The following is a 27,414-nucleotide window of genomic DNA, read 5'->3' as shown; positions in this document are numbered from 1 at the left end:
GCTAAAGGAAGGAAATAATCTCTTAGATACTGAGAATGTCCCCAGATAGCTCTAAGCATTCAACAGTTACTTCTAAGATGTCAAGTTTAGTAGTTTAGGTGGTTACACAAAACTGTGTGGATTTTTATTATGACCAAATTAGACTGTAAAATCAATTTTAACTCATTTTCTTTGAGATTGCATAAACAGAACTGTGATGTTAATGGACATATAGGGAACTATATGAAAATGTTAATGGAGAAAAATGTCTGGTTTTAGGCAGGTAGAAAGGATTTGGAGAGTACTGTAGGCACACACTGGAATTTACTTTAGTAAAGAAATATGGTGTTTTATAGATGCTTTATTTTTCTGTTATTTCTATTTCATGAGGACTAGGCCCAGAAGGGAGAAATGCATGTTCTTTCCTTTAATAGCTCTTTGCTACAGAATTGCATCAAGTGCTACAAAGGCACTTAAAGCTTTAGACAGGAGTCTGCTTTTCAAACTGAGTGTTCTGAAAGAAGTTGTTATTAAGCTGCAGGTTAAGCCCTATCACAACCTTTTATATTTTCCTTATAAACAGAAGAACTTTTCCAGAGGCTATTCTACAGAACTGCTGTGGAAATTGCCCTGGCATTCTGTAATAACCCTGCTACAGTTGCTTCTTCAACTGGTACCATCTATTTTCTTAATATTTTGACTAAGATGATGAAACGGGAGCTTTCATTTCTTTTCCCTTTTGTGGTTGCAAATGCAACCAATGCAGCTTGCATATTGTCTGAGATGTCAACTTCCTATTTTTGTTGTTCTGAAAAGAGCAGGTAAAACTGTGGCAGAGAAGCCTCGTTGTCTTTTTTACAAATTACAGAAATCTAGAGCCTCTTGATAAATGATTTAAAATGAGAGACCAATAACACTGAAAAAATGTGTGTATCCCAAAGTCAGCAAGCTGTTGCCATAAATCAGTGTGATTTCCTGAAGGGAAAGAATATTTCTTTCTAAAATGCTAGCTAATTCCATAACTAATTCTGATATGGATTATCCTGAACGTGAGCTTGCATTTGTACCATATACATGATCAAACACTGCAGTACTTTTGGTGCAAAGCTTTAGCAACATGTCTTTCTGGCATGGCATTAGCAATTTAGAAAGCATTAGCACTGTTTAAATTGGTGATCCTGTGAAAATGAGACCAGCATCCTGTTTCTCTAGCCTTACAGCATACATAATGGGCTTCCCTTGCTGGATTCATAGAAAAAATATTCTGTCTGATACAGTAAGATGATATGATCATCCAATGAAAGTATGTGGGTATAAAAATCTCAATTATGATGTCTTTAGCTCTTACGGAGAAAGGTAACTTCCAGATATATAAATTGCATCTGAGGTCAGGATATGTTTAGAAGTGAGAAAAGCAGCAGTGAAGTAACAAGGGAATTCAGTGAAGGGATATAAGTAGGTAAAGAATTTATTTATTTATTTCTAGAGACTTATTTATTTCTATTTCTAAGTAAATTTTGAGCTAAAACTCAAACCGTGATTTTTTGCTAGGTAGAGGATCTTGTAGGGCATGTCAGGGAGGCACTGGAATTGGCTTTTGTAAGTAAATGCAAAAATTAGTTTCTTCTATTCTTTGAGTGCCATGTGGTTTATTTTTTATGGAGCTGTTGTATTACTTACCACTTTAACACCTCCAGAGCTTGATGATGAAGTCAGGAGTTTCCATATTGTGTACTGATGGTGTAGATGAAATAGTTTGCATGGAACACCTGAATAAGAAGCATGATTACAAAGCAGACAATATTTACTTATTATCTTGGGTTTTTTTCCCCTCCTTCCACTGCTAACAGGTTATGGTTAGTGTGGTACTGGAATCTGGTGTTTATTGGTGACAGCTGAGAGGGTCATGCTGGAGAAGTTTCTGGAGAACTGTCTCCTGTGGGAGGGTTCCCATGCTGGAGCAGGAGGGGGACTCATCTCCCTGAGCAGTGGCAGAAGAAAACCATGTAATGAGCTGACTGTCACTCCCATTCCCCATCTCCCTGCTGTGCTTGGGAGGAGGATGTAGAGCCTGGGAAGGAGGGAGTTTTGGTTTGTTTTGGAGGAAGGGTGGTTTGGTTTGTTTTGCTTGTTTTTAATATTTGTTTTACTTTTCATTATTTGTTGGTAATAAATTCAGTTAATTCAAAGTCTGGTCTGTTTTGCCCATGTTGGCTGTCAGTGGGTGATCTCTCTGTCCTTAAGTCGTGAGCTTCTCATTATATTTTTCAGTCCCCTGTCCAGTGGCAGAGGACAGGGGTAGAGTGGCTTTGGTGGGCACCAGCCAGGGTTAACCCACCACAGCAGCTTACCAATTTCATATGCCTGAGCTGCAGATCTGTTTGGATGGAGATCCCACTTTCTCTCCTTCCTGTGGTTGGTAGGCTAGCAGGTATGTGATTGTCATATTGTGTGAAAAGTACATAAAATCTTTTAATTTACCAGCTGGGCTTGAAAAACCCTTAAAATTCACAACACATTTTGCAAAACTGAAATTATTCAACTTGCTTCTGAGCATTATATCAAAGGCCATGGGGAAAGGATTTTTGTGGAAGACAAGACAAATGCTTGCTCATGTGAGCTTTCTCTTGTATTCATATTCTTGTCTTTAGCTTATTGGATCTAGCTTCTGGACATTATATAAACAAGATATCCTTCAGGAATTCTGTATTTATGTCAGCTAGTTGTTGAATCATCCTATGAAGTGTGTAGTTTTCCACTGGGCACAGTACTTCTGTCAGACCTTATGCAAATTGCAACATGCATTTTTGAGCCATATCAACTCTGATCTGTCTTGAATGTTTTAATTATTCTCCTCTCTTTATGTTGTGATTGGATTTTACTAATTTTTTTTTTCATTTCTTATCTTTCTTTTCATAACTTATCCTTGTGCTGCTAAAATGATTTCCTTATTTTTTTAAAACCTTTGGTTTTTACTGGTTATGGATGACAGAAGCCATTGCATGATGAGTGGAAAACCATGTGAATAAGTTTCATACACTTCTTCAACTTTGCCTGACTCCTAGACTAGAAGCTCTTCAGGACAAGCTTTAGCTTCATGCAGGTTTGATGAACTGAAGGTAAATGATTATAGTATAGTTTGGTACCCTTCTAAGCTTGTGAGTATTGCATGATGAGTTGTTGGATTATAGGAAAGTACATGTGTGGGGTTTTTTTTCTTTTTTCTTAATTCAATGGTCAAAGTAGAACTGGCTGGTCTGTTTGGGTCTTGGTTTTAAATTCAGAGCAGAGTTGCTTAGCCACACATTTTGTTGACCTTGTTATCCTCTTAAAGAGCAAGTTACATTTATAAATGTTACCTGGCTCTGATGGTCACTGGTTTTTTAATGACTGTGGACAATGAGATTTAACCAGACTAGTTTAAATGGTCTTTGTGAGAATGTTCATGCAGTGTCCCTTATGAATTTTCCTGTGATTTGTTCATTTCACCAGGAATAATATTTCAGGGTTTGTATTGGACCAGTAATATTGCTTATGGATCCCCTTCCTCAAAAGAGCCTCTGTAGTGTTGAGCTGTTGTCAAAGCTTGGTTATTACAGAGATTCATGGAGACCAAAGCCTAATTTGAGTATTCAGAAATAAATACAAGGAATGCAGTCAGCCTTCAGAGGAACAGCAGTGAGGCTTGCACTGGGGCCAGGATGCAATCTCTTAGTAAGTGGTGCACTTCAGCACACTGACATCCTCTGCTGTTCACCAGAATGCTGCTATAAGGAGCACTTGCATCCTGATAAGACATTGTGATACTTCACTGCTCCTGTGAATTAATTTGCTTTGGCTGTAGAGTATGTGTTTCTGTATTTTGCATTTTAAAGCCAGGACTTAGCAATCCTGTATGTCTCATCCTATTACTTGTCATGCAGTTACTGTGTCTTTAGAACAAATGTGTATTCCTGTCTGGGCTTATTAGCATTAATAGCTGTTCTGGGTGCCCAGTGGAATACTGATGCACAATGCTAGAAATGAGAATGAGAAGAAGGTAGCCTTTAAGGGAAGCCACAATGGAAGGATTAAAGAAGGCATTTTAGAAAAATGCTACTGTTCTTTAAAGTCAAACTGCTGCAGCAGACACAGAAGTTGAGGTTGGATTTAACTGATGTGCTGAAAATTGATTGAGGTCTTTTAAAGGTATGGATCTGGTTTGGAATGCTGCCACTTCCATTAAGGGAAAATAAGATTGAGAAATTTTGAGTCCCATTTCAATGTGCTTAAATAATTCTCCTAGTAATAATTGTAGGGAATTCTGGTATTTGGAAAGGGTCATTGTTTCTCCCCAGTCCAAATTTCATGCAACATCCATAGCCTGTTTTCTAGGTAGAAACACTGCTATGGGCAGTCCTCAACATCTGCAGGAATTTACAAGTTTGGATTTTTTCTGACTAAAAGCACATCTATTTCTACACTGAAGAGCAAGTCACATAGTTTTCATGGCTGTAAGCAGCAATGCTACTTGTTCCTTTTAAGCTGTTTAGTGCAATGTAGCCTCATTTTTCCCAGTTGCCCTTTTTTTTTTTTTTTTTTAACGTCCCACTTTGGTTTAATATTTGCTATCTTAGTGAAATTTAAATTCCTTTCTTCCTTATTTAACTTTTCCCAAGAGTGGCTTTGATAGATTGGAGGAAATAACTTTGGTAATGCAACTTTCTTCCTTTCCTGTATTTTATCTACTTATTTTGTCTTTTTGAAGAGCTGTGACTAGCAGTTTCACAAATTTGGAGATTGGAGAAATGACACCTAATTACACTTAGAAATAATGGAAATGTAAGTTCAGTAGTAAAATGATAGAATAAGTATATTTCTTGAGGGAGGTAAAACAACATTTTGATGGAGAAGGCAGCAGAGAAGAGTAAAGGTTAGGAAGAAGCTGTTCAAAATGAGAAATTTGTGGAGATTGCTTTGCATTTTAGTGACCTGAAGCAGGAAAGGTGTTCATGGCTTATTTGTGTGCAGGTTGGCAGCCTGCTGCTCTCTCCATGACTAATGTGTGTTAAGCCATGTACTGAGGTGAAAGGGACAGTAAAAATGTGGAAGAAGTTCTGCTTGTGCCAGGAGCTGTCACCAGCATTTTGCATTCAAACAAGGCCTGGCTCTGGTCTCTGCAGGCACTGGGCCTTTGTGGTGCCAATCCAGTGGCTGCTGCTCTTCCAGAGTCCTCTGACAGTGTCTCACCAAGTCACATTGTTAATTCTCTGGCTTTGCTGAAATAGTTCTGGTTTTCCAGAATTAGAATGTGAATTTGACCACAGCTCAGAATTTTTTTTTAACATAGATATAAGCCAAGAAAAGAGCAGCTTTCCTGTTCCTAGATGGGCAAGTGTGGGCTGCAGGCAGTGTCCCTAGCAAGTTCCTGTATAGACAGCATTTGCTCTGAGATGAGGAAGGAATGACAATAAAGGAGATTGGTGGTTTAGGAAATAAGATTAAAGTGACGAATTGGAGTAAAAAGCTAAGAGGTGAAATAGTGTAATACAACAGTGAAATATTGTTAAAACTCGATGCAACAGTTAGAGAAAATCTCAATATAAAATTAGCTGTTGTCATTGGTATTAACTGTTGCCTCTGGTGCAGAAAGACAAAGCAGCTGACCCTTGTCTGTAGGGTGGGAGTGAAACCCTGTCCTTGTGTTAGTTCATTGTACCAGAAACTGAACAGACTTGCATTAGTGAAGTGTAGCTCATACCAAACTTGAAGAATCCCAAAGTTATAAAGAAAAAAACCACTCTCTCCTTATCTTAGAATCATGTAGACCACCAAAACCTGTCTTTCCTGTATTCCATTTGTCAGCTTCTGCAATATAGGATGGAAGGAAGCAGATAAATAGCGGTTTGTGCATCTGTGGTTTTAGCTAGAGGGAAACTTCTTTAAAATCTAAAGTATGCCTTAGAATTGTATCCAAAGTGGTAACTTGCCATTTTCTACAAGGTAGAAAAGCTACTTTAGCTGCTTTTTCCTTTTTTTGAGGAAACCTGTGTTTTCCATTCGGTCTCACTAGCCCTTTAGCATTTGTAATTTACAGGGTTTGGGTGGTAGCTAAACATTTAGGTACATAATTAATAATAATGAAATCAGAATCAATAAACCATGAAAGAGTATTGCTTTGTAAAAGCTGCTTGTGCTGAGGTGTTGGGCTTGTTACTTGAACAAGTGAATTACTTGAATATATTGAATATTAATAGTTGTGGTTGTTTGGTACAATTGAATAATATGAATGGGATTGTCTTATGCTGCCTGGAAAGGACCTCAAAATGTTCTAAACATTTTTAGAGGTTTTTGGGAGGAGGTGTGAGGTGTCTGGGTTTTTTTTAGTGCTGTTGGAATTAGAATCTGCTATACATGGTACAATAGGTATATTCATAATTAGGAAAGAAGATGAGTAGATAAATCCACAGATGTGTGTGACCAACCAATAGTGTTAGCAAGGTGGATGAAGACATGATCTAAATAAGGCTTACAGGAAGTGCTGAAGGGTTGGAATTTGGCCAGGATGTTCCCCTGGTTGCCTTTTTTTGCTGCTCAAGTACTACTTGTTCATTAAGATTATCAAAACAATTATCTTGGAAAGAGATGGACTAGCAAGCACAGTGTTATTGTAGGGCATACATGCACATGGGAAATAAAAGCTGGAGTTATTTCTGTATTGAGGGCAATTTTCTTGAGATTTCTTTGGATTTGCGGCATAAGAGCAAAAGGGTAAAACTGTCCTAGACTTGCATGGGCAAATAGAATCTGAGTAGAAGACAGATAGTCACTTAAAAATAACTTGGTTAGAAAAAAATGAACAGTTCAAGTGATCATAGCTGCCCTTTTTTTTTTTTTTTTTGTGGTTGGGAGAAAATAATAACATTAATTGGATTGTTTTTCAATCCTTTCCAAGCAGTGCAGTGCAGTCTGGTGTACATAGTGCAATAGGTATATTAGTAATGAGAGAGGAAAATGAGATAAATTTTAGGATCATATGATAGTTTTCAGGTTCTTCATTGTATTAAAATGATGTAATGTGTCAAATCAAATATGCACCTGTTCTAACACTTTATTGTGACTGTAGGATACTATGGGAATGCCAGGAATGAAATGGAGCCATCCTCCCAGTGTTTCTCAATGGCAGATTCTGGGTAGAAGCTCAGGCTGTGTCCATGGTGGCAGCAGGTTGATGAGCACAGGACACAGAGCCCAGCCCTGCTCAGGACAGTGGCAGGTATTGATACCTGGCAGGTTTCAGCAGGCCCTGGACTGCTTGCAAGTGTTTCACTTTTTTGGTTCTGTATAATTTCCTTTCATTCAACTTCCCCCATTTTCTTTTTCTTTTTTGTTTTTTTTCTCTAAGAGAAAAAGTTGTGGTGAATTTTTTTTAGCCTTTTCCCGTCTGGCAAGCATTACAGATGTAAGTGTGCAGTAACTATAAGTGGTTCTTCAGCATGTGTCTTTAGCCAGGTCCTGTGCCTGTTCAGATTGGCTTCAAGGTGTTTTTCTTGCTGGGGGATTGAAAGATTGTCTGGCAAACTGATCCAATATCTTCAAAAAGAAAGAAATTTATACTTCATAACCCTCTGAAATACTTAATTTCTTTTTTTATTTATTTCAACTTCATAGCCTTCCCAGTCTCCTCCAGAAGAACCAAGAGGTTTCTTGTGTGTGCTACCACTACAGTGATAATTTATAATTTCCTTGTGTAGGTTTCTTACAATCCTGGGTGCATTAAAATGTAGCATAAAAACATGACTTGTTTTCTCTCACCTTCCTTGTTTGTCTGTCTCCTTTTGTAATGCATGATGCTGCTTCCCCTCTGCCATACCCCTGCCCATCAGCCCAACAGAATTTGTAGAGGTGTCATTGGTTTACAAGTACAGTCCTGCAGTCAAGTTCAAAATTCCTTTTATATCAGTATTCTCCTTTCAGACTTAATTTTAGATGCTGTAGAAGAGGTCAGGCAGCTGGACTAGATGATAATTTTAGGTCTCTTCCAACTGAAATATTCTATTCAAAACTTAGTTTGCCTTGATGTAGTGCAGGTGAATAGAAAGTTCTACCCATTTCTTCTGACAGCAGTCAATTAATGTGCCTGAACTTTGACTTTGGCTCTGCCCTTTATTTAGGGTGTGGTGTTTCATGCCTATCTCAGAGGATTTCACACTGTGCTGTAATAATTTACACTATTGCTTCCAAGTCTAAGCTTCTTTAAGCCTGACATATATTTTAGTAGAGGTGGAACCCATTCTTGTGGTTTGGTTGCTTTTTTTTTTTGGTCCAAAACCACTGGTTGGTGTTTTGGAGTATTTAAAGAAATAGGAAACAGAAATAACTTTATCTTTCAGGTTTTTTAACACTCATGTTCAGCATCCTGAAAACTGTCAGTAATGTTTCACAAAAGAGTTCTTAGTCATGAGGTTCTCAACTCTATTGGCTGAGCTTTGTGTCTGGTGCTATATTTGTTCTGTGTCTCTTACCCACAAGTGCTGCTGTTACTGGCTGCTCCTGCTGTGGCCCAGGGATGCTTTATAAGAATTTCCTCCTGTACAGTTGGCCTGATAACCAGGGACTGCCAGCTGCCCTCTTTCCATTGGGATCCAAGGTTTTCCTCTGCCCAGGAGGACACTGACATCTAGTGGATGGGCTCCACTGACACAGGGCAGGAGAGCTGTCAGTGGAACCCATCCACTGACAGCTCTCCTGCTAAGCCAGCTGCTTAGTGGCTGACTTTCTTCTAAACTTAATTTTTCTTTCATTTAGGTCCTTGGGGTTGTTAGGAAAAAGGAAAAAAAGGCAAAGCCCAGTCAATTTTTATGTAACTTCTGGAGTTTAAGGAGAGATGTCTGTGCAATTAAAGTAGTTGTGTTTTGTTGTTGGGTTTTGGGGTTTTTTGTTCCTTCAAGTCACCAGCATATGAGCCTCAGTTGTTTGTAATAAAATTATTCAAGTTGAGACATTGGCAGTTGTCCTCCCAGCCTGTGAAGAACATAAGATATCTTTGGAGCACATCAAGAGGTAGATCATAAAATCATTGAGTGGTTTGGATTGGATGGGACCTTAAAGATCATCTAATTCAATGGCCCTGCCATGGGCAGAGACATCCTGCTCAAAACCCTACCCAGCCTGGCCCTGAACACTTCCAAGGATGGGGCACCCACAGCTTCTATGGGCAACCTGTTCCAGTGTCTCACCACCCTCATAGTAAAGCATTTCTTCCAAACATCTTAGGAAGAGATATATCTTCCTTATGGAAATACATAAGGAAGAAGAAATATATCACCTTATATCTACACCTGCCCTGTTTCAGTTTGAAGCCATTGCCCATGTGCTGTGGCTGCATGTCCTTGGAACAAGTCCCTCTCCATCTCTGCTGCTGGCTGCTCGGAGGTCTCCTTGCAGCCTTCTCCTCTCCAGGCTGAACAACCCCAACTCCCAGCATGTGTTGCAGCTTCTCACCTCTGACACAGACAGTGCCTCTGAGCTTTCTCCAGTTCTGTGCCTGTTTCTTTCTATGAAACTTGAAGCCTAATAATTGCCTAATAGCTGCCTTGCAGCTTGTCCATGTTAGTATAACTGGGAACCAAGTAGCAGAAGATTTAACAAAACCACAGATTTTCCAGGAATGTTCCTAAGCAGAGAACAGTGCTTAGAAATCAAACTTATTGAAAATATTCATCAAAATGTTTGTATTTCTTTAAAGACAAAAATAGACATTTTGTTTCTGAAGTAATAAAATCCACATTTCTTTATCAGAGAAAATAAACACTGCTTAAAGCTTGACAGCAGGAGATGTCATGCTTAATTATTGCTGCAGATTATTGTTTGATCTCTCAAGTGTTTAAACTATTCTGCACTAGTACTCATTAAACAGTAATGGACTGGGTTTGGGTTTCTTTACCATCTGGTAACTTTGTAAATCTGGTTAGAATGAGACAATTTCAAGGAACTTAAATTAGGACTTAAAATCAAAGAAAAGTCTTTCAGGCCCCTTTAATGGTACAAGGGTCATAGAAAGTATTGGCTAACATTGCTTAGGGTGAGTATGTTAGACTTAAATGTTCAGGGATTGTTTTTAAAAGGAAAATATTGCTTCCCTATCCAGAGTAAACATAGATTTCTTTTTTTTCCAGAAAGATGCTATTTGCTAGCATTCTTTGGTTACTTTGAAAGTGTCTCCAAATTAAACCAGACTATCACAACCAAAACCATTGCCATAAAAAAGAATTCATGTTTTATATGAGTTACCAGGAAACAAATGTAAAAGCTATTAACACTTTTTGTGTGCATTTAGACAATGCAAGCAATATTAGATTATGAATGCTTCTGTCCTAAGAGGGAAATTTCAATAATTTTAAGTTGAATTAGTTTTACTAATTTCAGACCGCAAAGAAAATTAAAAACATAGTCCATCAAAACAGAAGAATCACACCTTTTACTAATTTGTTATGTTAATTAAGAAGAAAAACTTTTTTTCTCTATCCTGTTGTCTGTTGAGAATTTGTATTGTCTCATCTGTACTTTACCAGCTTGCTGAACTAACTACAGAATACAGGTTATCAGCAACTGTTCTGTGCCTTTTTTCCTTGGTTACTTCTATAACTCTTGAGTTGCCACTTAGTTATTTATGATATGCATTTGTGTTTCCTTCATTATAACTTCTAGCCCACAACTTTATTGGACACTTTTGAGTTTTATTCTTTTTTCTTTTACCCTGAAAGTTGGTTCACTTGATTAATGTTATATTCCCATCTTCATCTCTTAGTGTCTTCTGGTTTGTCATCAGATGTTTGTTAGTGTGCACTGCTTTGTTGGAGAGGTCATGAAGGAAAATGCCTGCTTGGTCTGGGAAGTTCTTTTCAGAAACTCTGCTTGTGAAATCCCTTCAGTCAGATGAATTTTTTTTTTTTTGCATTTTTCCTTGTGAAAACAAACTAAAGAGACTAGTCTGGACTGAATTCCTGTAGAAATTCACATACTCTTCTTTTGAATTGGCACCATATCAAATATTTATTTGAAGCTCAGATTGGAACAGTTTCCTTTTCCAAGAAAGGAAGCAGAGTCACATATTCCACATAGATGAAAATTATAGATAAAGATCTTGAGGTGGGATCTGAAGGTGTTCCTGTGTGTTTCTGAAATACCTGGAAGTAAATCTGTCATCCAGAACCTGGAGGTATTGAATAAAGTTGTTTGTGGATCAGATAAAAACCCTGTGCTATTGTTTACCAAACAAACTATCGACTTGTACATTCTGGATTGTAAATATTCATCTTTTCAAAGCAATGGCAGCTGAGGTTTATTTTAAATTTATCAGCAGCTTGACTGACAAGGCCCTTGTCTGAACCAGATTCATTCTACCAGTTGATTTGAGGATCTTTCTGTTTGTTGAAATTTGGCAGGAAGGATTGTATTTTGCACATTAGCTGTGTAGCAAATTTAAGTTGTGGAATACTTAAAAACCTTTAGGTGATTGAGCCTGTACTTCATATGCGGTAATTTTTTCTTTTATCTTCAAAATATAAAAATTACAGAAATTATTGCATTATAAATGTAAAAAAGGCATCTTACAAACTGTTTGGAAAATAATTTAAAATTTGAACTGAGGTTTTGATGTACAGAATAAAAGAAATATATAAAGGCTTTATTGTAGAAGTATGAGGAGTATAGTGGTATAGGTTTTCAACACTGGTTTTAAGAGGATGTACAATGAATGTCTTTTACTTGATTCTTTAGGTACAAGCTTTTGTGAGTCTTCCGAACTAAAAATTTCCTCAAAAATCTTAATGATTTTTAAAGTTAAACTTCAAACTGTTTGATTAAAAGATCACTTTCACTTGCTTTCTGGTAACTTCACTGAGGTATTCTTGTCTTTGTATCTTGTCAAGATACAGGCCTGCCACAGAGAAAAGTGTTTCCTTTTGGATTGGTATGGCCTGGGAATACCTGGGGTAAGGTTACCATGGAATTCAAAGTGTTAATGGTATGTCAAACAATAAATGGTTGTGTTGGAGAAGCACAGCCTTTTCCTTTTCTTGAAGTGCTTACTGAACAAAATATGAGGCAAGTAAGAAACATTCTCCTTGACTTGTAACACTATATTCATACCACAGTATGTACTCTTAATGGTAATACTGTGCAGATGCCTGTGGTTTTTTTGGTAGGAGACAATTGCATACAATATAGCATGAGTGAAAAAGATTTAAGGAGCTTTCCTTGAATTCAGCAGAAACAAATTAAATGGCCAAGTTCATATTTTTCAAGCATTTGAGCATTTAACAGTTCTACTTGAATGTTCAGCCATTAAAACAAGAACTTTATGGAGAGAAATAATCTAAAGTCATGCATGGAAATAACTGGTTGTATGAATTTATTGTTTCTGTATTAGCCTTTACTGCTTTGGTTTAATTTCAGTAGTTGCTTTATAGCTCTTTCTGCCAGAATTATGAGAATTTTGTTGGCCATTGGATTCCCTCTCCTGTGTGTTTTTGAGACCAGAATTATGTTTGGAAGGTGTGTGCTTCTGAATTGTTGGGGACAAATTTGTTAGGCAAAAATTGACAGATACTGCAAATGTAAATGATTACAACACAAAAATTACTTTGTCTCTCTGTAAATATTGTGCTGGTTATTAGCTAGGGTTATTACAGTTGAAATCTTAGTACAAGTTTGTGACTTTAATGAGGCTGCTTCTTTCTAGCTCTTAAAATGCTATTGAACTCTATCATAAATGGCCTCTTTATGACTAGCACATTCCTTGGCTTCCAAACACAGCCTCAAAGAATGGGTGAAAATAGTTGTAAACGTGTTTTCTCCAGATAGTAAAAATGTATTTTCTGTTTAATGTCTTATCTTTTTTTCACAATCCCTTATATATTCCCTGTGTATGAGTTGCTGCATGGGAAGTACTGATTCAGTGTTTGTCAAAAATATTCTTATTTTGATTTAATATTTATTAAATAGTGAGGGCTTTATTTGCCAATCATGAACTGGCATAACTGTCAGTATTATCAGTATCCTAGTCTTATCTGCAGAATAGTGGGAGTCCTAAATTGCTGAAAGTCTCTAAAAATACTATGTTTCTATACAAGGTTCAAGCTTGCTTCAAAAAAAAAAAGTAGTTAAGACTTCTGGTGAAAGACAAAATTGATATTTTTTATTTGAATTGTATATTAAACACTAAACACGTGTCATTGAATAGCAATTCAGCTGTTTGCCAAAGGATGTCACTGAAAGGAGCAGCTCCTCCGAGCTCTAGAGATGTTTCAGTAAGGTAATTTGGGCTCAGAACTAGATTGCAGTTACAGTGTTTCTTGAGTGCACAAACAGCTCTGTTTTTTACCCAGAGCAGTTTTCAGGCTCCAGCTTTTCAGCTTAAAATCATTCTCAGTGGAAGTCTTACAGGGCAGGATCTGTGTTTCAGATAAATTTGCAAGACATGGCTGTTAAAACCCTATAGAGAAGGCAGGACATAACTGCTACGGCAGACCTTTTTTGAGGGAGTGTGTGCAGATTTATTAAAAGGTTTAAATAAGGTTTTATAAGGCTCTAAGACTATTCTCCTGTGCCCTTATTTATGGCAGCTTTGGTAGTGGGGGGCTAGCAGGTAGGAAATTCTAGTTTACTTCTGTTGGAGTGAAAGCTCAGTGTTTCCTGTTTCAGTCATAGTGCTTTTTTTTTTTTTTTTTTCCACCTTGTATGAATTGCTTGGAAAACAAGCACTGACCTCAAGGAAATGTGTTCCAAGGCGTGGGAAAAGAGGAAGGGTTTTGCATCTTGTGAAGGAAGAGGGAGGAGAATTTGGGTTGGTTCCCCCCCTTTTCTTTGGTGCTGAGCAGAAAGAAAAGCAAGATACATTCTGCATGGATCTTAATGCTTCATGCCACATACTGTGAAGTCACAGGCAAGGGAATGGTAAAGACTGTGGGGAGTAGTAGGTGGTGATAGATGATGAAATATTTCAGGGAGAATTTATATGGTTAAAAACCCTCAATATTCTTCAAGGATAGAAGCTAGTACTTAGAGCCTCATGCTGCTCGTTGATATGAATTGTACCTGATGTGTATTTGCTGTGCAGGTTTTCCTGTGAATGCTTGTCCCGGGGTGCTTCTGAGTGTTTCAGGATGCTGTGGGGGTTGAGACACAAGCACTGAAGCTGAAGAGCTACAAAGCTGTCACAGATAGTGACTGGTCCAGCCCCTCCTGTGACCATGAAAAATATGGCTTTTGTTCTGTTCAGCTGCCTGATTGACCTGGAATAAAACCTCTTGCCTTTGGGGTGTTTCTTTGTGGAAAAAGTCTCAACTCCAGATACTTTCTTCTAGGTTTCCAAGGGTTGGTCCTGGGACATTGTTACTTTGGTATCTGTTCCTGTTACATCAGAGCTGTTGGGTTTTGAAGTAAATCTGGTGTGTGTAACAGAGAGGAGGACAAATATCTACTTCATCTCTATTTTGGGTGAAGGACGTGGTCCATAAAAGTTTTCACTCAAATGTTGCACTCACAGAGTAGTGTCACATCCAGAATGCCAAAATTTGATTTACTTTAGAGTCAGAGTCTGGGATAGACTGTAAAGATGGAGTGGACTTGTAGTGTGATAACCTCATCTGGATAACTCAGAGTGGCTCTTGAGAAGAAGTTGACCTAGACCTATAACCATTTTTTATTTTAAATAAAGATTAAATGTGATGCTTTTAATATACCTGTGCTGCCAGCATGCATAAAGCCTAATACTGAAGGAATAACAGGAAAATAATCCAGTAATTTGAAAATAAAGATTTTAAACAAAGGGATCCCCAGGTTTATGGGTTTTATTTCTTTGTTTCTCAACTGCTTTGCATCCATAGACTGTTTGGGTTTATATTGTAAAGACAAAAAGTCATCTTGTTGCAAAAAAATTTGAGGCTTATTTCTGTTTTGAATTATCAACAATTGTTCTGGAATTGCTCTAATACTTAAGAAGCCTGCTAGTTGTAGTGTGTGCTAATGTTAATCTTTTCTGGTTTTGTATCAAGGTATTTCCTAGACTTGAGTCCAAAGCAGTCAACCTTCTAATTGTGTGCTTTCATACTAATAGAAATTTTCTGGTTCTTCACTCATCATCCATGAAGAACTGTTACTGTTTCATTGTCCAGCACATTTTCACTTCTTGTAATGTGTTCACAGTAATCACTGCAATTATGTGAGTGTGCTGAGGAAACAGTATGGTTCAGAGATGGGAAGTTATAATCCTAATTCTTAATGAGTGGGCTGCAGGACTTTCTAAAATACCTCAGAACATACATTAGCAACCTACTAGCTAAAACCAGAATATGCTTTAGTAATTTAACGTTCTGTTTTGCTCAATTATTTCCTTGCTGGTTGCCAAACCACGGATCTACTTAGTCTTCTCCAACCCTGTAAAATGGGCGGTATGTATGTGGCTTAACTATAATGCTGAACATAAATTAACTGTGATTGATAGTACTGCTAGTTTATTTGCATGTTAATCCTAGTCTAATATAAATATAGTTTTATATTTATTATAAAATTTAATTTATAAATTTTATATTTATAAATATAGTTTTATATTTCATTTAGAAATGAGGGAAAGGGAAGGAGACTTGAAGCAGTCAGCCCACATTTTGATAGTGTCTGTGTAAAGCTGTCTTTATTGGTAGTGTGGGAGATGTGTCCAATCCTAACATTTTTCTTGGGGAAAATACAGGTTTGGAAAGATAGGAAATGTTGGTCTTACTCTGACAGTACCTAATTCTGGAGAGTAATTCTGCTGGTTGGAGTTTCCTACCTGATTCTGGTTTTAATGTGGTACCAGAGACAGTGGGATGTGTGCTTAACAGGCTGCTTGCAGGATTATCATTTTGCCTTCTCTGCATGATCTACCAGCATTGTCTTCATTGGCTGATACTTCTTTATGGGATAGAAATCTCCAGTTAGTGTAGTAACATGAATTCACCTCTTTCCTGAGAAAATAGCAGAGTTAAGATAATGTAAAATCATTAAATGTCCTAATTTGGAAGGGACTCACTAGGATCACTGAAGTTCAATACCTGCATAGAACAAACTATACAATCTAATACTGAAATAATGCTGTTTTCAGCTGTCTGGGTAATTTTGGAGGGATTTTTCCTCTATGTGGTTCCCACAAGCTTCCTGGAATGCAGTGGGGTTTGTTGGACTCATCAGAGTCCTGCTGTGAAATGCTGAGGACAGAGCTCCCAAGGGAGTGTAGTTACCAGGCCTGTGTGTTAATCACTTCAGCAGAGATTCCCTTGGAGCACCTGGAGCTCCAGGGTGAGTTGGTGCTGCCAGAAGAGAGTGCCAAGGCAGTGAAAACTCCTCCTTCTATCAGCTGAGCCTGCAATCTCCCTCCAGGGCTTTGTTTCAGAGATAGGTCCAGTGCAGACTGCTAGCCTGGTTTTTTGCAGCCAAAGCCATCGGTGAATGTTGAGATACAGTGAAGTTTTATAAAACCAAATCATTCTCCTTTCAGTGTTTGTTTGGTTAGTGTTTGGGAAGGCTTTTTCCCTCCTTCACAAGGGCTAGGAACTCTGGCAAACAATTGCTGTTTGAAAGCTGACAGGAATCAAGGGGGAAATATTGCCATGGGTCACAAGTGTATGCTATTTTACAAGTACTCCTAGACAAAGTGGTGTTCACTGGGTTCATTTATTCTTTGTTATTGCAGCCTGGAGCTGCAACTCCTGAATAGTCCATTCTCCACCTGAGTTCACTGCCATCAGCTGGTCTTGGTGTTTACTTGGTGTTTTTCACCTCACTGATGGGAGGTGGTATAGGAAAACTCCAGCTGGATTTGCAAGACATTGAACTTGAAATATTTCTGGAAGCAAAGCAGTTTCAGGGAGTCAGAGCCCCTTTTGAGCACTGACACCAAAGTCTGCAATGAACTCTGTTGCCAAAGGCATTTTTTCATTCATAGGTACAGAACCTGAAACCTGAGTTATCTGACTATAGATAACCAGAAGATAGTAATTTTGAAATTTTTGTGGTAATTTAGTTCACATTGCTCCATGCAGGTACGTTTTTTTCACTGTATAAGTACTAGGGAATGTACTCTGCCCTGGTGAGCTTTATCTAAATTATTTGAATGAGACCAGAGTTGCACATAATTCTTGCTTTTTCTTCCCTTCCTGTTAGTAAGAAAAATGCAATGCCCACCTTATGATAGAGACAGCTGTCTTATTTAATGAAATGAGTGCATTAATTCAACATTTTTAAGTGTTTCCTAGCATCTCCTTTTATGCTCTGATTTTTAAGGTAATTTTTATGGAAGCTTTTCTTTAATTTCTTGTTTCTTTGAGTATTTATTAATGTACTTTGGCAAATTTGGCAGAACAAAATATGTTCCTGTGTGATTGGCACAATGTCAGGAGACCACTGCCACATCTGGCTGTGTGGAGCTTCCTGAGCCTGGTTCTGTGGCCTGTTGTCACATGGCAAGTGGGTGTTGTGGGACACTGCAGCACCTCGCTTCTGGCACTCTGGTATGTCCTGCTCCTCAGGAATGGTCAGAAAGGAGAGTCAAGAGAACATGTCTGTTGTGTTATCACTTGTTTTGCCAATTAGAAATGTCTGACAAGGCTTGGGAGGCAGTTTGAAGACTTGAGATAACAAATTCTGGTGAAATATTTGTCTTGTTCTCCTTGAAAAGAAGCCCAGAAAGGAGTCAAAGGAACTTTTATATCTTAAATAAAGCTTATGCTTTTGAAGTGAGCTCTTTAAACTTCAGTAGGGTATATAAATGCTTTCTTTAATCCACAAACAGCACTTCTATGATATTAGGCATTGTGTCTTTAAAAGCTTTCTAAAGTGTTAAATAAATAAATGAACTGACAATGAAAGTCAAAGATCTGTATTTCCTGAACTGATTGGACAAAGTTCTTCTTAACATGGTAGGATTCCACAAGCAGATCTTGAAAAGCTGGTTTGTCTTTTTGTAAAAACTGAAATAGATTTGTAGTACAGATTGTAAAACCACTGTGGAAGTTGGAAGTATGTTTCTGAAACTTAAATTGTTTCAAAGACTCATCTCCCCACTGTCACATGTGGTGCTTGTCAGCACCCCACAAACCACTTCTGTCACGCAATGAATAAGCAGAATTAAAACTGAGCTTTTCTAATGACTGGAACTAAAGGCCTTGTGAATGCAGCTCTTCAAGTGCATATTTCTGGCTCATCATGCTTGTCTTTGAGCATTTTGTTTGTTCTTGAAAGGACATGCCAGTGAGGATTTCCGTGGTGCCAGGACAGCAGCCCCACAGAGCAGGGGGTGTCACAGAAGCACCCAGGGTTGTCTGCAGTGACACCAGGCTGGACCTGCCATGTCCCTGCTCTTGTGTCTGCATGGAAGCATTTTGGTGCCCAACTGTCTTCAGGGAAGCATTTGGGCAGTTGACTGACTTACCCCAAATGAGTGCTTAATAAACAGTTGTTTATTAGGAATTAGCTTGAAACTGAGCTGAGAGATCTTGCTGCCTGTCCTGTCAGCTTAGTATAGCCTGAACAGAATTCTTTTCTCTCCTGCCCTGTCATTACCCCCATTTTGCTACTGAGTACATTCTCCTCCTCCTGGTCACTCTGGGCTGTAACCTAGGCAGCACTGGATCCTTTGCATCCCACAGCAGGCTGTCAGCACACACTGCAGTAGCCTTCTGCAGGAATTTTCTATTGCATGTAGGGCAGAATCCTCTGCTGAGTCTGGCACTTTTCCATTCCTCTGGTACTCTGTTCAAAGCTCAGTTTTAAAAATTCTTTCCTTACTCTTTAGTCAATTCTTCCAAAGCATGAAATAGGTATTAGTCTATGTAGGAGATACTATTATAAATTGTTAAGAATGCTCCTTACTTGTTTTGGTTGCTCTCAGGACTGTACTTCAGTATCTTCTATTACCCATGTCACAGAGCAAGTGGCAAACATGCATTAAAAGCATGGATCCTGAAGTATTTTAGGAACAGATGTGTGCTAAAATCAACCTGTATTTCATTTCCAGGCTTTGCCTTGGAGCTGAGCTAAGCTAATCCTACTTTCTGATCTGTTTAGCAAACTGCAGAGCAGAGGAGATTGAATCATGTAGGGAAGAAGGATCTGCTGGATTCTGTCATAGCATTGTTTTCTAGAAAATGAAAGTTGGTAGTAGTCACTCGAGCCTTTTTGGCTTACAATTTGTCCAAATTGTGTGGGTGAAAGTGCATGCCTTTTTTCTTGTGTGCTTTTAAAATGGGCTTACCCAAGAAGGATCATCTTCCTACTTTTTGATACCAAACCTGACACCCTTGAGTGTGTTCTCTCTCAGGTAAAATAATTTCTGCTTTTAGTCATGGTTTCTAGATGTACTTTTTCTGTAAACTTCTTTTAAGCAGAATCATGGCATTTGCCCTATAATAATCAGTAAGATGGAGGGGAAAACCCTGTAGGACTCACAACCATGTTGGAACAATGCACAATACCATATTAATGACTGTGCTTGGAAAATATCATTGTTGGTCTTTGTTTTCTTTCCCCTGTTAATTAGAGATTCGTAGCCTATTTCAAAGTATTTCTCAGCCTTGTAGTTCATAGCTGGTTTGGCCAAGTTTTGTGCATTCATTTGGCTTTTTCTAGACTCCTGAGTGTGCTCAGTCTTAGCACAAGTGATATTTTTTGACTTAGGAAAGGTCAGTGTTATGTAGGGCAGTCTCCTACATGCAGTGGCATTGTTTGTGTGTGCTGTGTGAGAAACCAGGTTTCTCTGCCTGCTGTGTTCAGGTTATGCTGTGAATTTATTTTTAGTGTTGCAAAGATGAGTGTAGTCTACCATGAGGGCTTCAGGAACTGTTTGTGTCTTTTTAAGAATTGAATCTTCCTGCACCTCACTCTCACAATACTTTGAGGTTAAATATTTAGCAGCTTGGTCACTGTGTGGTCAGACACTACCACATCTCCAGATATTTATTGTTTTGCTTCATTGGTTAATATTGCAGATTTCTTAAGAAAATTCATTTCATTCATTCAAAAAAAGGAAAAAAGAGTTGCAGGCTAGTTCTGGTGTTCTTTTAGTGTTCAGTAATTGAATCTATGATGAAGTCCTTGCAGAAGAGAAAAAAATTGAAAACCAATGCTTCTTGATTTGCCTTTTTTTTTCTTTGCCATTTATTTTTGCTCTGCAAGTGTCACTTTTCTGGTTTATTAGATGTGTATTCAATTAAATTAATGACAGGTTTTATCCACATGTGCATAGGTAATTTGATTTTTTTTGCTATATCCATATAAATTTCATGAAAATGTTTTTCTCTATGTAAGAAAGATGGTAAGTTTTATGTGATTTTATTCTTAAAGTTGAGAGTGGGCTAGGACAATTTTGGACCTAATATGGGTAATTAGTCACCCCAATTCCTTAATAAATTAGGAGGAATTATTGAAGGGCTTGAGTTGCGAAAACATTTTGTTAATTAAAGTGTGCAGTGAGTGTCCCAGGTGTTTTCTTCTTGAATTCTTCTAAAGCTACTAAAACTGGCTTACAGACAGATCATCTACAGGCCTTCCTGCCTGTAGGTTGTTGCATAGTCAGTGACAAACAAGATTTACATTTTTAACTGGCACAAAACCTGTCCCACTGTCCCCCTTCCCCAAAAGAACACAAATCATGAATGTTTTAAGTCTTCAGGTGTACAGTGATGAATTGAATATAGAGGGAGGGAAACATGAAGAGTGTCTGTCCTTCCACCTGGGCAGAACATCCTCCACTGGAGATGCTAAATTTGTTTGGAGCTACTTTCAATCTTCCTTTTGGCAGTCTTATGCAGCACCACCATGTCAGTGTTGATAGAGTGGCTGGGTTTGCAACCACCAGAGTTAAATTTCTTAGTTTTTTGGTGTTCCTTTTAAATCTGAATGTCTACACAACAAGCACTGCTGGCTCCTCTTGTATTTATTTTTTTCAATGAGAACTTTTACTCCTCAGTTTTAAGGTTGCAAAGGCCTAACTTGTTTGGAATGATAAAAGCAGTATTGCTCTTTTTATTTCTTAGGTTACTGGAAGGCAGGGACTGGTTTTTATTATTAGAGATTTTGACTCTCTCACACCTCTAGGATTTGAAATAGATGGGGGGGGGGGGGGGAATGACAAACTGTTGTGAATAGAGCAGACCTCCTGTCACTCATCTTAATTGTGAATAGCTTGTGTCTGAGAGACAGGGACCTTCTTTCTTTGAGCTTGAATCTCCACAGGAGCTGGGTGTTAGGAGTTGGCACTGGTTAAATGTAAGATTTTGCTTTCTGTTCAGTTGTCAGTGCTGGAAGCTTGGTGCCTCAGAGCCAAGTACCAGCTGCTCCTGAGCCAGCCCATGCTGTGCTCTTCCTCCAGGTACCCTGAGATATTTCTGGTTCTCACTGGTATTCTTAATTAAATTGTTGCTCAACAGGGCAAGGTGTTGTCCAAGTAAAATATGGCCATGGTTCATGCTGGTGCTCTAGTGGCTTTTCCAAAATTCCATGTCTCATGCATAGAGCTGGCATCAGCCTGGGTATGTGCTACCTGTTGATGTGCTAAAAGTACTAAAGTAAAGTACTAAACTAAAGGTGTTTAAACTTCATTGTAGTGAATATCATAAAAGGAGAGATTTTTTTTTTCCAAGTGATCATTATCGTCAATGAAACTAATCCCTTGTGATGTTTATCTTGAGGCTTGGAAATTTAACAATTTAAATCTTTTATTCCAGAGGTTAAGAAGATTATCAACAAAATACAGAACAGAGAAGATCTACCCAACAGCCACTGGAGAAAAAGAAGAAAATGTTAAAAAGAATAGATACAAGGATATATTACCATGTAAGTCTGATTTACATGTTGATAGAGGACAAAGGAATGGATTTGTTATTCTCCATGTATTTTGAATTTTACTTTATAGTTATTACTGAAAGGCAAAATTGGAGATAATTTGCTGACAGATGTCTTTATTTTTAACTTGGAAGGCAAAGTGACTGAATGTTCTTATATTTTATCAGGAGAGATATCACCCAAAGATAAAGGTGTTCTGATTCTGAAGCTGTATCAAGCTGACACTTTCATTTTAGCTCAGAGTAGCTGAGAATTTTACTAGATGCTTAAATGTATGTTTTCCTTAGGACCATGTTATTCATGACAGAAAACAAACAAATGTCAGCATATACTCTAGGTGAAATTCTAAGGAAGCTTAATGAACCTGTTTTATGTAAAATAGATCTTTTTTGCCTGTTTGTATCCTGCAGATGGTGTTGAAAATTTTTCAGTGCTGGATTAACTTTGGTTTCTATTTTGCTAGTCTAAATTCAATTATTTTTAATGTGTGGACACAAAGCAAAAGTTAGAGCACAATTTGGATTTTAAACCCACCACCCTGTGGATATTACAGATCCACATGAAATGACAAGACTGTTACATGGTAAGTTTGTGTAGCTCCTGAGGCACAGCTCAATGTGCCTCTGGATGTGAACAGCTGACAGTGAGATTAAAGGGCAGTCTTCTGACAAATGCCACTCCTCTTGTCCCAGAAGGTCAGCAACAGGTACACTTTGCTCTGCTTATTAGCTGGGGAGAAATGTTTAGTAGGTAGAGTGAAAAAGAGAGCAGAAGTCGTTATTGTCATCTTATTAACAGTGTCCTGGCATTTTGGTAGATTGTGAACAATACAGAGAAATCTTGGTAGCAGCCAGGCTGAACTGGTGAGACAGTGGTTTTATTTCTGTGGAAATAAAATCTGAACCACTGGGATCTGGGAGGGAATAAAGCTCAAAGTGGAGAAATGAGTGAACTTCAAAGCTTCCTCAAAAATATTGAGGAAAACTGAAGATGTATTTTCAGTTTAAGTCAATGTCTCAAACATCCCAAGTCTTTAGCAATGAAGTGATGGGAGACCAGCTTGAAATTAGAAGCAGGAGAAAGGCAAAGTACCCCTGTCTATCCCTTGTAAATCCAGGAAATGATGTACATTTATAACTTAATCAGAAATTAGTATTTATCAGAAATTATTACCAGAGAGATCAGTACCTCAGCACCAACTCAACACTGGCTTCACAGCAGGATGCTTGTTCCCCTTACAGTTTACTAAGCCATCCTGAATGGTAGCTAAATGCTACATGGGGTTCACTGGTCACCTGAGGAACCAATTAGTTATTGTGAGCTGAGCCTTTATAACAATATATAACAACATCCAAGCACTTCATCTTCAGAAGCTGAGAACTGCAGTGGATTTTTAGGGGGAAATTCTATTCCAGACCTTAAGCTCTGTAGCAGATGAGTTGTGGCACACAGAGACAGGATGGTGATGTCGACATTTGGAAACTGTTCCAGAATTTTGGATCTACTGTGCTAAGATAGGATCCCTCATTAGCCTGCTTCTTTAATTAGTCTGTTCTGCCACTTAAAAGCAGTTTTTAGTATAAAGTCCATGACACCATTTCATGCTTAGAGAATGTTCTTGCTTTTACAGTGTTTGTGTCAGTGTGTAACAGTGCAATGTGTTTTAAGGGTTTTTCTAGGCCTTTATATGAGAGTGTTGTCATTAGATTTGTGATCCAAAAGTCTCCTAATTTACACTTGTGCTTTTTCAAGAAGCATTACATGGTAACAGATTTTTTTGCATGTTATGGGTATTCTGGCAGAAAAATTTCACCATTTTGCAAGCTTTTTGGGAGAGCTTTCTGTATAGAAATAATTCTTAGCATTTACTTCTTCTAGGCATGATTCCTTGTTTTATTATCAGTGATGTTTTGACAAAACAAAAACCCAACTGAATTTTCTCTTTTGAAATATATTTGTTCTTGGTCTTTTTCTTGAATTTAGGTCTAATCAAAGGTTTAGCAGCTGTTCTGTGGCTGAGGAACTGACCCTGAGTGCAAAAAGTAACAAATTGCTTGAGCAGCTGCTGTTTCTACAGATACTTCTATTGCCCCATTTAAATATAATTTCCTTTTTAATATGCATTTTCAGCTGAAAGAACCTCTAGTGTAAAGATTGTCTGAACAATTTTTATATTGTAGCTAATAAGTATTGTTATCAACAAGAGCTGGAAGGACTGGCAAACCTGCCAACCACCTACACCATTTTTACAATCAAGTTGTTGTATTAAATATGCAATTTTTTTAAGGCCAAAAAAATAACAAAATATTTAGTTTATTCTGTCAACAAATAATAAGGCTATTTTTATATTGCTGAGGATTTTGATCTCCAAAGAGCTGCTGGTTTTATCAGAAGCTTTCTCTGAGACAGTCAGTAATGTTTGAGGCAGAAACTTGACATGTCCCAAACCCCCTAAATGAAGGGATCTGCTGTTTTCTGGTTCAGAAGTGCTCCAGCAAGGAGCCTAGCCCAGGATTTGGGGAGTATAGGAGTTATTCTGTGCCTGAGCAGTAAACCCTGGTCCTGCTTCCTGCTGTGATACCTGATGGAATCCTCCTTGGCAGAGATTTGAGAGCTGCCAGCTGCTTAACTGTGCACTGCTCTTTTGTGTTTTCTGCTTTCCCTAAGTGTGTCTTAATTCTGACCACTGGGATCTCTGTTAAAGCTGTGTAACTGCACTTTTGATGGCTTCTGATTAATTGTGTTTTGCCCCTTTGTAATGAATTGCTCTTGGAATTTCAGGAGGTGATACCCTGTGAGCTTGAGCATCAGAGGCACAGAGCAGTAGGAGCTGCTCTGCTTGTCACCCACTACCTGAGCTGTTTTACCCATAAATCAAGTGTATTGACTTGATTGTGGGACTCACCTTTGGAAAATGTTCTTTAATGAACTATATATATTATATTTTGTACTATATATATTATATTTACTGTTCTGTATTGATTTCCATGTGTTGTAATCCTTGTTCAAAAAATTTTTTTGGTCTGGTTTTTTTTAGTTGATCACAGCAGAGTTAAACTGACCTTAAAAACTCCTCCACAAGATTCAGATTACATCAATGCAAACTTTATTAAGGTATGTGCTACTAGTTTAACAGTTCTTCTGTTCTTTTTAAGCTTTTTTTCCTTGTCATTGCACTTTTAATATTATAGTCTAACATAAGACCTTAAAGCTGTAAGGGAAGATATTATTTTATTATGACTTGAATAAATTTGCAAACATGATGCCATTTATAACAAAATCTTTAAGCTTTAGTTTTACTCTAAGTGGAAATAGAATGTGAAGTACTTAATTTTAAAGTGGCAGGCAAGTGCATTGGAGATTTATACCGTAGGAAAATTCAGATAGAGTTGTTTAAACAGGTGACATTTTTAGGGACCATAAATGAGGTGTTTGACAATTTGTCTATGTTAATGTACATTTCACTCTGTTCATGGAGGAAGTGTGGCAATGAAATTAATATTCTTAAAGAGAAGTTGGAATTGGACTAAAAGCCTGTTACAGTTTTGTTTCAAAGTCCTAATATCTTTAACTGTCTTTGTAACTTTATTCTGATGCTGCTTCTACACAATATTTATTTTTCAGAAACAGGTAAAACCTAAATCTTCCTGCAGTAAATCTTCTGTCATGAACGTTTAGCTTGAAAAGCTGAACATTAATGTACTGAAAATTAATATAATTAATAAAATTATTATAAAATTATATTTATTAATATAAATTCTAAAATTTTATAATTTTGAAATGTAGTACAGGGAGGGAGGAACTTAAATTTGTTCAAGAGGATGCTTTTTTACAGAAAGATTTTCAATTTTTCATCACTAAGTAACAAAGTTTGAGTAACAAAGAAAATGCAGACTTAAAGGGAATCTTCAGAGTTTGAACATAGTTATTTCCTGTGACAGTCTCTGCAGTGCTGTAGCTGCTGTGATCTTGGGCTCCCTTGAGATTACCAGCTAAATTCCCACTAATGTAATTAGGAGTCATGTTTCGTATTCACCCTTCCTGTTATATATATATATTTTTTTTTTTTTAAAAAAGGATATTATAATTTTACATCACTATAACCCAAACCCTTTTTTAATTCAGTGCAGATAAATGTTCTTTGCAAACATTAATGGTTCCTTTCTGCAATCCAGGGAGTACATGGGCCAAAAGCATATGTTGCTACCCAGGGTCCCTTAGCCAATACAGTCATAGACTTCTGGAGGATGATATGGGAATACAACGTTGCTGTAAGTAGCTGTAGAAAAATTCAGTGTTACCTTATTTCATGGCACTGTGATTGTGTATTTTTTATTATTATTATCAAAATCTTGACAGTAATTTAGATTATTTGCTTCCCAGATGTTGCCTTTTGTAGTTAAATGCAATTAATATTATTTATTCAGTTCAATAATGTAAATTTAAAGTAATCATTTTGTTGAATGAACATTAAGTCCTTCATGTTTATGAATAGGTTTTTGCTTGTTTTATCTGTAAGGTAGGAGACCTTACAATTCTGACTTAATGCAGACTAACAAAATCAAATACAGAACCAGCATGTGAAACAAAAAAAAACCCAAACCACTTACCTTTCTTTTTATGCTAATTTTGGGTTAGTTATTGCTTTATACATTCTATGTATGTTTAAACAGCTTTTGTCAGGAATTAACTTTTAAATACTCGTGGAAATTGGATAGGTTTGACAATTTTTTTTGGGGGGGTAGTTGTTTTACACTTATGTCATTGTTACTTACTGTTACTGTTACAAATAGTTTACCTGTTGGTGCATTTTTATTGTGCTACTCATGCTTTCTTATATAGCTTCACCTAAGAAATTTGATTATTTGATTGATGGTCAAGGGTTTTTTTAGGGGGGGGAATGTTCCTATTTTATGCATTCTATGTTCCTTTAAGCAAATATAGCTATGTTTCTTCCAGCTGGCAAATGGTTCTATATTTTTATAAATTTAGACTTTATAGTCAGACTGAATAAATAAGGTATTTGTACAGTGAATTTGAATTAAGTAGCCTTGAAGTGTTGTATTAGTGATGTAGATTTTGTGAAGGATGAAACTTGGTTGCTGTTTTAGAATTAGAGGAGCATGTGTATGCAGGAAAGAAAATATTGTTAATAATTAGTCTCTTCTGTAGTAACCACTTCAAGTGTATCAGTATCTCCTGACAGAAGCAAGGGTTTAAGTTACATGATCCAAAACCATCTAACTTGGAACATCTTTTTTTTCTTTTCAGATAATTGTAATGGCCTGTCGAGAATTTGAAATGGGAAGGGTATGTGTCCTAAATACAAAAATAAATGAGCTGTGCCCATATGGGGCAATGGCTGTGGAACTTCATATGCCAAATCTGTAACTGTGATAATAATACCAGATGAAGTGAGAATGCTTGTCCTTACATTTCTGTACATAGGAAATGGTTCATGAGACTGCATTTCTCTGCCCCATTTGTAGGGTTACATGATTATTTAGGTGTCATCTCAGTGGAATATGTGTTTGTGTACAGAACTGTACCAAGGGCTGTTTCTGGCTGTGTCACTGT

The 27,414-nt window shown here is 37.5% G+C and overlaps 1 protein-coding gene across 1 annotated transcript in view; it reads left to right on the top strand.

Moving 5' to 3' along the window:
* PTPN12 (protein tyrosine phosphatase non-receptor type 12) overlaps window positions 1-27,414 on the top strand; it is a 69,600-nt gene that overhangs the window by 9,933 nt on the left and 32,253 nt on the right. The window contains exons 2-5 of the mRNA XM_054277311.1: window positions 21,720-21,828; window positions 24,875-24,951; window positions 26,013-26,108; window positions 27,109-27,147. Coding sequence (XP_054133286.1) covers window positions 21,720-21,828; window positions 24,875-24,951; window positions 26,013-26,108; window positions 27,109-27,147 — 321 coding nt within the window. The remainder of the gene's footprint in view (window positions 1-21,719; window positions 21,829-24,874; window positions 24,952-26,012; window positions 26,109-27,108; window positions 27,148-27,414) is intronic.

The sequence above is a fragment of the Melozone crissalis genome, unplaced genomic scaffold (genome assembly GCF_028551555.1).
Source record: "Melozone crissalis strain CALT ecotype California unplaced genomic scaffold, PUWL_Pcris_2 ptg000004l_1, whole genome shotgun sequence".
Taxonomy (NCBI): Eukaryota; Metazoa; Chordata; class Aves; order Passeriformes; family Passerellidae; genus Melozone; species Melozone crissalis.
Note: the sequence above shows the minus strand (reverse complement) of the source record. Positions and strands in the feature narration are given on the sequence as shown.